At 47.0% G+C, this 13,811-nt stretch overlaps 1 protein-coding gene across 2 annotated transcripts in view; it reads left to right on the forward strand.

Moving 5' to 3' along the window:
* The window catches only part of HS6ST2 (heparan sulfate 6-O-sulfotransferase 2), a 283,050-nt gene extending 271,184 nt beyond the window's left edge, over positions 1-11,866 (forward strand). For both annotated transcript variants that reach the window (XM_073879132.1, XM_025852562.2), the window contains one exon: positions 8,721-11,866. In XM_073879132.1, the coding sequence (XP_073735233.1) occupies positions 8,721-9,606 (886 nt within the window). In that variant the 3' untranslated portion in view covers positions 9,607-11,866. The remainder of the gene's footprint in view (positions 1-8,720) is intronic.
* The last annotated feature ends 1,945 nt before the right edge of the window (positions 11,867-13,811 follow it).

Here is a 13,811-nt window from a genome sequence, read left to right on the forward strand (position 1 = left end):
ACACACACACACACACACACACACACACACACACACACACACACACAGCTGCGGGCCCAGCCCGAGCCTGGGGCCACTGGGCAGAAGGTCCTCCTCTGCTAGCCAGGCCAGCTCCCCCTCACTGGGCTGACCCTTCTGGAAGGCGGGAGAACTGGGGGCAGAGGGAGAGCCACAGAGCAGAAAAGAAGAGATTTATTTTTTTAAAAATAAACACAAGGAAGACACGTTAAAAAAAAAAAAAGCCTTCAGTTAGCCAAAGGAAAAAGCATAATTAATTAAGGTGTTAATTAAGGTATTACTTTATATACATAGCACTGCTCCTTTGGGTGAGGTGTGAAGAACAGCAGGAACGTCTGTGCACGGGGAACTGAATGGCTTGTCTGGCAGGTGAGATCTTCAATCTCTTCTGAGTTGTTTTTACATTCAGCAGGTGCTTTTCCTGGAATGCTTCTGTCTGCATCTTGGTGGTTTTATCCATCAGCGGGCTCCCAGGGATTGGGCCTGCTCCCTACCTCTCATGCGTTGCCCAGAAGAGCCTGGCCTTGTCACAAGCCCACGGCATCAATCTGAAGGGCAAAGGGAGATGTTTCGCGTCCAGATCGCTTAGGTCTCCCTCATGCTGGGAGGACAATCAGATAAAGTCCCGGGTGCCACTGCTGTAAGAAGTCACTCTACACAAATGTGAGGGCTCCCTCTGCTCACCAGCTAACGCACGACTGCTGAGCCACAAGGGGGTCTTGAGAAACCTACCAGACACAACACGTTTCAGTGAGCACCCACCCACTTCAAAGTCGCCCCCTGTGGAAATCCCACATCTCCTTACGAGGCTGCTGCCACCGCTGATCACAACGTTGATGGAGCTTCTCTGTGGGGACTGCCAGCGTCTGAGTCACCCAAGAGAAGCAGTTAAAACGACAACTCCGGGGCTTGAGGGATCCAGTCCCGTCGGAGGCTTATTTGCCTTTGATTCAGTTAACTCGACTTTTAGTCTGCACTCACATATTAATGTTGTTTGATCTGAGCGCCGTCCTCCTCACTTTGCCAGAGCCACTTAAGTGCAACGGGAGGGTCTGTGCCGTTGGTTTAGGCATCATTAACCGGGGAAGGAGACCAGACCTTCGGCATTAATGACTCACTGTCCCATATGCCTTCCCCTGTTTGCAGAGTTTGCGTAGGACCACCCATGGTTCCTATTTTTCCGCCACTCATCATTCCTCCAAGAACAAGATGTTCAAAGGCTGAACTTAAAAAAAAAAGTACAAAATTAAGCTACAGGTATAATAATATGTTCACTCATTGATTTGGGCTAAGAATTTGTTTCCTTTCTTAAATTAACTTTTTATTGATCACTCCTGTGACCTTCACTTGTACGGTTTTGTTGGCCTTCTTCCATAGAAGAAATGGCTTTGATATTTATTTTTCCTTTGAGTAGTGCAGGAAAAACCTTATTCGCGAACCAGGGGCCTAAAAGGGAAGTAAATGTTTACAGCCTGGTCCTCCTAGCTTTGCTCAGGCAAAGTGCCCTGGGCTTTTCCTGGACAGCAGTGGGCATCCTTTGGCTTATCTGTGGAGTGCTGCAGGGAGCTCGGGTTTGCTCTTGGACAGTGGTTCTCAAGACTCGAGTGTGCCTGTGCCACAGAATTTCCTGGAGGGCTTCCTAAGATACAGATGGCCATGTCCCAGCCCCCGGGTTTCTCTTCAGTGAGTGGACCCCAGAAAGCACATTTCTAACAAGTTCCTAAGTGGTGCTGATGCTGCTGGTTCTGGAGCCACGATGTTAGTTTGTTCCCAGAAGGGGAAGTCCTGGGTTTGGGTCCCGGCCCGAGGACGGGAAGAGCACAGGTTCTAGAAAGAAATGTGTTCAGTCACAGCACCCCTACTTCACTTGCCATGTGACACTGGGCCAAATCATCTCTCTCTCTCTCAGCTCCATGGTGGGGATGGGAGTTCATGTGTAAGCACCAGGCCCGAGTGCCCCCAGCTCCTGGCCGCGCCCTTTCTTGGCAGCAAATGTCTCCTCTTCATGAGGGTTCTCTCTGTCCTGGTTTATTGTGCCATTGGAGGGAACTAGCAGACACAAAGCAGGGTCGGCTAAAACATCGGCCTTCAGCCCAGGAATACTCCTTGCATTTAGATCCATTCCCAAGGGCTGTTAGCAAAGTGGGTCTTATGAGCAAATCCGTGTTTCTCTCAGGGCCTTGATTTTCCCCCCTCTAAAGAGAAGCGTTTGACCAAGGTGATTTGCCATCTCAAAGGCTTCTTCTTGCTCTAATGAGCCTAGGATGCTGTGATTTAGAACTCGGGTCCTTATTGCAGGATAAACTGTTAAAAATGAAAATATGGTACTCATTTTTCTCCATTTACTTACGTGTAATATCCTTAAATTTTCCAGCCTTCTTTCATGCGGGGCTAATGCACAGAAAGTCAGGGACAACTGCTAAGTATAACTAGATCTCCTTAAAATGTTCCATCATGGGGATAAAGTGGTATATCTGTTATTTAATACTGACATCTAGTGGCTTTTCCTTATCAAAGAAAAAGATGCCTTTCCTATTAGCTTATCCTAAGCTCTGCGGCTCCTGCTGCAGACGTTCATTCAACAGTCCTTTATTAAACACTAATTTTCTGTCAAACATTGTGCCAGGCCCAGAGGAGCTTACACTGATCGATGATACGCGGTCCCTGCCCTCCCAGAGCTCAGAGTCCAGTGTAGGAAGCAGACGGATCACTAGACAGTCGCAGCACATAGCAGGATTCCAGCACAGCTGGAACAGAGGAATACCGGCCCTTTGCTCTGCCCAGGAAGGTCAAGGAAGGTTTCATGGAGGAAGCAATCTTAGAGTTTTAAAGTTTTCCAAGTAACCTACAAAATATGCAAGCCATTCAAAAGAGTGGGCATTCTGTATCCGAAGGAAAGGGGCCTGTAGGGTCATTGCCTGGGACGGATTTGGAAATCGAAATTACTTCTCTATACCTGGAGCATACAGAATAGAGCAGGGTTTTTCAACTATTGACATTTGGAGCTGGATAATTCTTTGCACGGTAGGATGTGTCGCAGCACCACTAGACGCCATCCACTAGATGCGGGTCGCACGTGCTGCCCATCCCCTTTGCCCCCTGCCCCCCCCCCCATGACAAGCAGAATGTCTTCAGAGATTGCCACATGAGCTAGAGTCAGGGGAGCAGAGGGGGAGATGCAAAATCCCTCGTGATTGAGGAAGGCTTGTGTAGAAGGAGCTTGATAGAGATGAGGCTGGAGGGAAAGAAAGGTGGTGGTTACCAGGTCCCACGAGGCTGTGTCTAGCCTGTGAAGGAGCTTTGACTTCATGTCCTAGTTGATAGGGATTAAGAGGTCTTAACTAGGGAATGACAGGTCAGATGTGTGCCAAATGGGCGGGGGGCGGGGGGGCGCGGCTAGGCATGAGACCAGAGGCTGGGAGGCAGTCCAGGACTCCGCCGCAGTGACCTGGTAGAGAAATGATAAGGGCCTGGCCCCAGGCAGTGGTAGAAAGGATGGACCTGAGTGCTCCTAGGATCTAGAATCAGCAAGGGTCTTGGGGGAAGTTCACATAGTGGCGGTGAGCAAGATCGAGGAGTCCAGGGTGGCCCCCAGTTTTCATGCTTGGGCAACTCTTCGTTGGTTGCTATTGTTGTTTCTACAATTACTTAGCAATGACAGGAAAAAGTTGGCCCGGACTTGACCTTTCATGTTGTTCTGCCTGTAAGGGGCCAGGGGTATACAGACACACTGAACAATGGTCATTAAATTCACCTAGGTAACTGATGGGGAGTCATGACTCCATTTTAAAGATGCGACACCTGTTCATCTTAATTAAGTGACAAGTTTTGTCCTAAGATATTCCTGTCCCATTACCACTAAGCAAAACAGGCTGAGTGTGTTTTTCCTGGGGCTGAGCCATTTTAAATGGCTCACTCATTTAAAATTAAATCAATCCATTCAGCAGCACCCTTCGGAGTAATGTCCACCTGAAGGTAGATTTCCAGCAGCTCTTGCCTGCATCTTGTTCTGTTTTATCAATGCCTGGCTACAAGCATTGCCAAAAGGAATAAGGAGATATGGTGAAGATACTGGGGGATATAATCAGAATCCAGATGTGTTTTGACAGGCTCGGACTTACTCTAACAAGAAGAAATTAAACAGGGCCACAAGTAAACTACATCCAGGTCCAGGATAAAGTAGATTGGGTTTCAGAATGGTGTATGTGTCAAAGAATGGAAGAGTTTAGTTGACTGTGCGTCAGTGGTGTGGCATGTCTGCCTAAAAGGCCAATGTGATATACGAGGCCACACTGAGCAATGGTGTCGAGAATGAGGGAGGTGACAGACTGTCCCTACTTGTCACTTGTCAGACTGTGCCTGGAGGACACGTTCCAGTAAAGTGGAATATATTCAGGGGCAACAAGAGGACAGTGAGGGAACTTGAAGCAGTGTCCAGAATAGTTGAAAACCATATTTAGCATTAAGAAGGGAAACCTTGGGCTACCCCAGGGTACTTAAAGTCGGTCTTCAAAGCGCTGAAGCCACACGTGTGGAATTACACTTCGATCTGCAAGTAGGCTGTCATGGTTTGAAATGACTACTTTTTGCTGTTAACGCCACATCTTTATCTTCAGGCCAGATCACCCCCTGAGTGCTGTATCTGTCCATTCAACTCTCTTTTGGGTGTCCCAGCGGACCCGAGGCCTTCCTCCAGAAACTGGAAGCATCCTTAACCCTCCTCCTTCCTCTCCTCTGTGTTCATTTTGACACCAAGTCTGTTAATGCTGCCTCCTAAAACTGTCTCTAGGCTTCCCTCCTTCTTCTGCCTTGTTTTCTGCAGTAACCTTAGGCGAATTTCCCTAATTCCATCTCCGCACCCCATACCCTGTGAGCTTGCTAAAACACCGAGTTCATCATGTCGCTCCCCTGCTGAAACCCCTTCAGAGGCCTCCCTGTCAGCTACAGAAGTCTAAACCCTTTCTTGGGGGGTCCTAAGGCCTTCCACAGCCAGGTCTGTGGCTACCCCTCCATCCACAACCCCTGCCACTCCCCTTCATTCCCAGTAAGAGGTTTTCTTTTTCTTTTTTTTTAAGGATTTTATTTATTTATTTATTTATTTGTCAGAGAGAGGGAGAGAGCACAAGCAGGGGGAGCGGCAGGCAGAGGGAGAGGGGTAAGCAGGCTCCCCGCTGAGCAGGGGCTCGATCCCAGGACCCTGGGATCATGACCTGAGCCGAAGGCAGATGCTTAACCAACTGAGTCACCCAGGCACACACCCCCCACCCCCGTAAGAGGTTTTCAATGCACTTCTTCCACACACAACAGGCTAGTCTGTATCCTGTGACTTTGCTCATGCTCATCTTTCTGCCTCATACTCCATTCCTCTCTTCCTGCCTCCTCTCATTCTTATTTGTTTTCAAAATAAAGCAGCAGGAGCTGTTGCCCATATTGTTAGGCTAGCAAGGTGCTTTCATCATACCTTGTGCTTGCTCCAACCATTAGGAACACATTCTGTTGGGGCGCCTGGGTGGCTCAGTGGGTTAAGCGCCTGCCTTCGGTTCGGGTCATGATCCCAGGGTCCTGGAATCGAGCCCCGAATCAGGCTCCCTGCTCAACGGGGAGTCTGCTTCTCCCTCTGCCCCCTGCCTTCCGCTTCCCCTGCTTGTGCTCGCTCTCTCTCTCTCTGTCAAATAAATAAATAATCTTAAAAATAAGAACACCTTCTATCGAAACGCCATGTCTTGGCGCTGCAGGCACCCCGTGCCAGGCACAGGTGAGGTGCTTGCACTGAACTGGCCACGGGAGGAGCGCCACCCCCTGCACGTTCCCGTCGGGCTGGGTTGTCACATCTTCAGGTGGCCTGGCTGGGGAGACGGCTTCTCTGACAGTTCCCTAACAACTCTCCTCAGAGTAACGAGCCTTCTGGATCCTTTGCCCAACCAAACCTCCCACGTGTTATCCTTACCTGCCTTCCCACCTCCAGCACACTATGGTATCTGGGAGGCCACTGGACGACACTCCCGGACACCAACCTTTAAGCCTTTCCACCGCCGGGATCGTTCTTTCCAGCAGCATCGAGTGTTTCCCGTGGAGGCAACCTGGGAGCCCAGGCCTGTCTTCCCTGGAAGACGTGGGCTGTGGGCAATCCCTGGACCTGTTATCTTCAGAGGGTAGGACAGCTGCGGTCACCAGGGCAGGCAGGGTGTGCACATGTGTGCATGTGGGTGCCTCTCATTTCTCTGTGGCCGTGACCATCCCTGTAGCGTCTGTCTCTGCCTCCCTGGGGTGCCTCCTCTCTTTCCACGTGAGGATGGTGCTTCCAAAACATTGGTCATGACATTCACCCTGGTGGTGGAGATCTATCTGTTCCCAAAGACAAGGGAGCGTGTTGAGGAAGGAGAGCCTCCCACCGGCACAGGGCTGTACTCTAGGATTTACCAGAAGATGTCACTGTCGGCTTAAACCAGTTCGACAAGGCGGGGCAGGAGGACTGTCAGCTAAGCATGAAGGTGACTTTATTATGGGGGTTTCAACTACCCGACAGCCCCCATTATAATGCATGCCTGCTAAAGCTGGTTGAAAGGTTAATCCAAATGTGTCACTGGACTTCATAAATTTCTTTTTTTTCCAAATAATCAGACTAATTGCCACTAAGCTATCGCCTCCGGCCTCTCATAAAGACTCGATAAAAATGTGCTGAACGAAGGAGTGAATGAATACCACAGCAAGGGGCGGAAGGAGGAAGCCCGTGGGAATAGTAGTCACCTTTGCTGGTAAAGGCTACCGGGCACCAGAAGCTGCCAGCCCTTAAGCAAGGGGTCTTCACAGACATATGAGTTTTCGTGGCCCTATAGCAAGGTCAGGTCCTAGGAAAAGCAGTGAGGTGGGCGCTCTGCCCTCTCCATCCTCACTCCCAGAGGCGCCTCCTGTGCCCCATGCTTGTTTAGTCCGGAAAAAAATATATAAAGTAATTTAAAAAAAAAAAGAAAACTTTCTGTGATATTTGCAAGGCACTTAGAAGATTCTCCAGAGTTTTTGTAGGATGGGGCATGGCCTTCCCGGTCCCCAGCTCTCTCCCTCCTCTTCCCTAGAAGTTCTAGAAGAAGAGCACAGAGTCCCTGTCCAGGAAAACACCGTTTAAGCAGAAATACAAACAAGCAGTCACAGTTCAGTATCAAAAGGGTTTTCACAAAGGCTAAGTAACTGTGGACGTACTATGGTGCCACAGAGGAAGAGGGGAGGGCTGACAGCAGGCGGTGGGGTTACGTTTTCTCAGAGGAGAGATTGTACTTGGACTACAACTTGAAGGAGGTTTCGAATTTTCCAGTCACAGAAGGAAGGTCATGCCCAGCAGAAGAAACACCATGCAGAGAATAGAGGCATACAGGATAGACCCCGGGGTGCCTGAGTTGCTCGAAGCCCGAAACGTTACCGCGTTTCAGACTCAGCCTGTCGGTGGTTGGCTCTGAAACGTTGCCGCCAACAGACTCAGCCCGTCGGTGGTTGAGTTGGTTCCCTTTGGCAGGCGTACAGAGCCACCACTCTCTCAGATGGGAATGAATAGATTTCACAAAAGCTGCCAGCCATTCCTCAGGTTTTCTGTAAGAAGCGAAATGCTAATAGTGTTCATTATTGTTTTCCTTCTACAATATGCCCTTCCTTGACCTCAGCCTTCATCTACTGAATCTCAGTGGGGGAAAAAATCATTTCTTAATTAAAAAGCACAACCCCAGGGTCGTTTCTCCCCTTGAGTATGTCTGATCACATCTTAGGCTTTGACATTTCTGGGGTGCGGTGCGTGCATGTTCACCTGCTGTGCGTGCGTGCACGTATGGGTTCAGTGTTCGTTAGTCCACTATTTGAACAAAGAACTTTTTCAGTTTGCAGCTTTAAAGTGAAGATAGCCATATGGCAGAACCTTCACACTTGTTGACACCCGGGTATCCTTTCAGTAGGTAAAGAAAGGGAGCATTTTGGAGCTGATAGAGTTAACTTTGCTGGGCCGGGAATATCACGCGAGCTAAGGCTGAAACCGAGGTGGTAGCCTGCATATGTGCCATTGGCAGTTACCATGTCTATTTCAGTCGGTGACTAACCACAATGTTTATTTCTGGAGGCCCCGGGTTGCTCTGCCGATCTCTGCCCGCCGCTTCCAGAACCAATGAGCCATGATGTTAGGACAACAGGCAGAATCAAAGCATCATATCGACACTCTTTCAATGAGGTTTTATCTTTTAATAAGGTATCCTGATTAGGCTGGATGTTGGGAAAATGCTTTCGTATATTTAGTAAGAAAGGTTAGAATTTTGTGATCAGTTAATGGGGATATGAAATAATTAGGGGGGATATGAAATAACATGGCTGCCTGCTTAAGCGCATGAGGTCGTCGGGAGGGTTTTGTCACTGGCTGGAGAAAGAGAAACAGGAGGAGCGGGAAGAGGAAGTGAAGAATGACAAGGACCATGTGCTGGGCCTACACTTGGCCTACTTTCGTTCGCTGCGGTACCAGCAAATTGGGGGAAAGGGTTAGCTTCCCAGATGGGCTCGTAGGACTCGGACAGCAGTCTACAACGCAGTTCACAGGACAAATGCTACCAGATCACCATCATTCCCCCTTTGCCCTCCTTACTGATCAGTGAACATCACACACGCCATGTACCTCGCTGACTGCACTCATGTCACCACAGCGCTGACTGTTGGTCTTTGTGCTTTGCCCATAGGAACTTCCACTACATCACCATCCTCCGAGACCCAGTGTCCCGGTACTTGAGTGAGTGGAGGCACGTCCAGAGAGGGGCAACATGGAAAGCATCCCTGCACGTCTGTGATGGAAGGCCCCCAACCTCCGAAGAGCTGCCCAGCTGCTACACTGGGGATGACTGGTCTGGCTGCCCCCTAAAAGAGTTCATGGACTGTCCCTATAATCTAGCCAATAACCGCCAGGTGCGCATGCTCTCCGACCTGACCCTGGTCGGCTGCTACAACCTCTCCGTCATGCCTGAAAAGCAAAGAAACAAGGTCCTCCTGGAAAGTGCCAAATCGAATCTGAAGCACATGGCATTCTTTGGCCTCACTGAGTTTCAGCGGAAGACCCAGTACCTGTTTGAGAAAACCTTCAACATGAACTTTATTTCGCCATTTACCCAATACAATACCACTAGGGCCTCTAGCGTAGAGATCAATGAGGAAATCCAAAAGCGGATTGAGGGACTGAATTTTCTGGATATGGAATTGTACAGCTATGCAAAAGACCTCTTTTTGCAAAGGTACCAGTTTATGAGGCAGAAGGAGCATCAGGAAGCTAGGCAGAAGCGTCAGGAACAACGCAAATTTCTGAAGGGGAGGTTCCTTCAGACCCATTTCCAGAGTCAGGGCCAGAGCCAGAGCCAAAGCCAGAGCCAGAATCCGAGTCAGAATCCGAGTCAGAACCCAAATCTGAATGCCAGTCAGAATGTGACTCAGAATCTGATTCAGAATCTGACCCAGAATTCGAGCCAGAAGGAGAACCGTGAAAGCCAGAAGCAGAGCCCAGGTCAAGAGCCGAGCGATGGCAGCGCCAGCAATGGCACCAATGATTACATAGGCAGCGTAGAGAAATGGCGTTAAGTGGCTCCCAGAGGCCTTTGCACACTTGTCCCAAAGCGCCAGTAGAGATACGGCAAGTCTTAAAACATGAGAGTTTCCAAACACATCCTGCTTCCTTAAGTTTGGAAGTTAAAAAAAAGTTAAGATGTTGCCTTTACAGTTGCCTTTCAATTAAATGTTATACTGTGCGTGGGTAAAACAACTTTCAGCATGTAATTAAATTGCCTCTTTTTGGTTTGTTGGAGTATTTATAAAATCCAAAAGCCAAACCAGACTCGCCAGAAATTGCTGTTTCGATATTTTAAGAAATTCTTAAATTAGCTATAGAGACAAAATGAAAGCATAAAATGTGGCCATTCAACTTATGGCTAAGAAACGTCTCCAGATTATTCATGATACACTGTTAAAACTTGCTCTTGGAAGCAAACAGTTGTTCCCAGGGGTAAGCAGGAATATATACATTAAAAAACCAAAATTAACCACAAAACCTTTTATTTTCTTCTGATTTTAACCAGGAATCTATTTAAATGGAATAAGAACTGATGGTAAATCTTACCAAACTGTAGGAATGAAGATTTTTCTCTCCCAAACATGGGCAGTTTTATGTAAGAAATATTGGCTTTACAAGTAGAACAGGATTCATATCTTATTTAAGAGATGTTTAGAATTTTCAACTTTTTCTACCTTCTACTGTTTAAAGGTTTTAAACAGGGTGTATCTCATAGTAAACAAAAACACTTTTCTCCCAAATGAAATACCAGTGTAGAGATCTAATTTTCAGACGCTCTCTGGGCACTGTAATTTCAACAGTTCTGGAATCTCGTTGGCGCTGCTTCTCGTTCATTTGACGGCTTCTCCGAGTTGTGCTCATTCCAAAATAACCCATTTATAGAATCTTTCTTCATCATCTAAATGGTGTGTTGCTGAGTTTCTTGTGATATATAATCCTGGATTAAAGTCAGGACTTTCTTTCTATAGAATTGTCTTATCAATGTTTGTGTAGTGAGGTCCTTATCAAGAAACTCTTGAACAGGATAACGTGTCTAAAAATATTGCTGAAGTTATTCTTGATCAGATAGAATTGAACCTGAATGTGAATGAATTGTTATTGACTTTTTGTACATTCTTATTGTGCCATTTCCAGTTGGGCTGGCTGCTTCTAGCCCATTTGTTTTTTGTGTTGACAGATTGTAGACAATTACGATATGAAAAAAAATGGTAGAATAAGCATTAGGATAGCCAGTTATTCGGTAACACCAAAAGCTATATCTCGATACTTTGGGCTAACCCTCTACCCGGTTTTGTTTGAAGAAAGAACAAAGAGAAAGAGTGTTCTGCAGTGAGGTTGAGTCTCAGGAGCATATGCATTGAGGACAGTGATTTCATGTTAAGTCTCTGCACAAACACTTGTAGGCGATCAGTTATAGAATCGAGCAGGGCGAGAAGAAAGATGCTAGCACCCGCTGTGCTAGCAAGCATCGTGATTCTGGGCAGTTTCCATTTTATGGGTTTTGCTATACTTTGTAGGGAGGGACCTACGCTAACCCCCTGGCTGTCGAGCCGACAAGACAACTGGAAATAGCATTGATGTTTTCAGGAGCGACATGCTTAGAAGTATGACGATAAAGTCACATCTTGTACAATCCGTTGCTTATCTGCATGATCTAGTCTCATCTGTAATACTTATGGCCACAAGCCGGACAAGAAGCTGCATATTTGGGTTTAAAAATAAATTTTCTTGACGCTGAGCTTGTATCACTATTGTCTGAAGTGTGTTTTATCTGACAGTATTGCAGTCCTGGGAAATCTGAGAACTGAAGAACTGAAAGGAATTTTTTTTTTTTAAACTCAAACACACCTTGAAGTCCACGTGTTTTAGAGTGAAACTATTTTGTGTACATTGTGTTTTTAAAATAAAGATCCTGTAGATCACTGTGGTATCTCAGTTTTGTTTCATTTTAATTGACACGTTTGCTCTTAAAACGGTTAAGTACCTTTGGAAAGCAGGATGGAGCCCGAGCCAGTGGAAATGTCTGTTACAGGGGAAAAAAAGGAAAACCTTTTTGTGTTATTGCTGTGGTGTGCATGGCTTGCAGAGATTACGTGCATTTTCTCTGTCTATACTGATTATTGTATATAAGGGATGTTATAAATACGCGTTTTTGTCATCATCCTATAAATCCCATGATTTCAACTGTAAACATCCGTTCAATGGTGTGGCTTTACAATTCACTGATTTTGTGTAATTTAACAACAGATATGAAATAAAGTTTAAATTACAGACTCTTGAGTAATTTCGTGATTTCAAGCGTTGCAGCTGCTAGGCATCATGACACCGAAGACGAGTTCTCCTCTCTCAAGGAGTTTCCTTTTGAACTCGTGGCCACCGGGTGTGGAAATGAGATGACCCCTTTCTAATCTACCAGGCTAAAATGGCCGTTGCTTTGGGGGCTTCCTCCTGGGGGCCCACACTGTCTCCTCTTTCGGGTTAAGACAAAGTTGTCAAGGAAAGACAAGGGTTGCTCTTCTTACAAGGATGCTCTTCTTAGAATGGGATCAGTCCATTTCTAGGGCTCCACTCTCCTGACCCAATTACCTCCCCAAGGCCCCATCTCCGGATGCCATCACCTTGGGGTTAAGGTTTCAACATATGGCTGTAGGGAGAACCCAAACATTCAGTCCATTACTCAATGCAAATGAAATGTGTGTGAGTTTTAATTTAACAGTTATTGAAATAGATATTTGCATGCCTAAAAGCAGGCAGGAAGGAAAAATGGGGCTTTTTGTTTCTTCTCTATCCCCTCTGTCCACAGGATAGAGGTTAAAGGTAAGCTTTTAAATACTGGCTTTTAAAGTCAGGGGCATACCGTGATCTAGTTAGGTGTGAGGTACGTAGTTTGCCCAACAAACCTATGGTTAGGACTATAGATGGGGATGATTTGCCCTTGCCATTTCCTAAAGAGAATTTAGATATTGGTTGCATGGATTAGAGGGAAAGAAAGCTATCAGTCTGTAGGGTTTAATTATTACGTGGTCTGCAAACGAAGAAAATGTTGCCCATCAACTATTTATTGAGCAAGAATTGGGTGGCCAACGGTCCTAATTGTATAAGTTCCTTGGGAGGAATTGTGAACAGGAACATAGAGGCCAAGAACTTGAAATAGTTAGGAAATAAAAGTTGTTTCCCTTTGCCCTTGAGAAGGGTACTCTTGGGGAGCCCGGCAGTCTTACTGAAGGGAGTAAACCGTAGGAGCCCTGTGCTATGCTCAGGGCACAAGATCAGGGTTGGCTTCGTAGGAAATGAACTATCGTGGTTGCCCAGAGAGGAACTGTACTGAAGAAAAGACTAGTTGTCCCAGTTCCTAAGGACTTCGGATTCTCAGTAGGAGTTACAACCAAGTAAGAATGGAGCTATCTTTGGGGGCAGGGGGAGGCAGTGAGTAGAGGCTCTGAAAAAGCCTAGTCTCCCCACTCCTGAGACACAGAAGAGCGACAAAGTGGTGCGGGGGTGGTGGCGTGGGACCCACAGTTCTCCTGCCCTGTCCTAAAGAAGACTTCCTTCTCTCTCATCTTCGCTAGGGATGCAACTAAGTAAACAAACAAAACCCGGGTGTTTTGTACGAAGTATAACAAGACACAGTGGATGCCGACTCCAAGAGTAGTCCCATGGGATATTGGAATCGGGCCATCCTAATCTCTCACATGGCAAGAATGAGGCAACCCGACAGCAATTACATCAACACGTGAAAAATTCTAAAGTAGATTTATAATCCATCCCAATCAGACCTTCGCATATGTGCAAAGCCCTCAGAACTGCAGGAGAAAACTATCCTGAGAACAAAGTAAATCCACTTGTTTCTCGGGGCCAGTGACCCTGTTCTGACCAGCTAGAGCCGGCATCCGAACACTGCGAACCTGCGGCCAAAGGCAGCCCTCCACCTGCTTTTGTAAATCAAATTTTACTGGAACTCAGTCATGCCCGTTTCTTTACGTATCTCCTCTGGCTGCTGTCACACGACGGAGGCAGAAATTGCAACAGAGATCCGATGACCCCAAGAGCCTGAAATACTTCTTCTCTCCTTGCCCTTGAGAGAAAACATCGGGCAACCCCTGAGCTAAAGAACAGTCCAAACGTCCTAAGGAGTGAAATCCTGGCAGAGTTTATAATGGGCCCAGCGTCGGAGAGAATACAGGGGTATGATACAAACGACACACTGCCCAGTGAA

Source organism: Callorhinus ursinus, unplaced genomic scaffold (genome assembly GCF_003265705.2).
Source record: "Callorhinus ursinus isolate GAN/ISIS: 27379988/994484 unplaced genomic scaffold, GSC_fseal_2.0 scaffold33, whole genome shotgun sequence".
Lineage (NCBI taxonomy): Eukaryota > Metazoa > Chordata > Mammalia > Carnivora > Otariidae > Callorhinus > Callorhinus ursinus.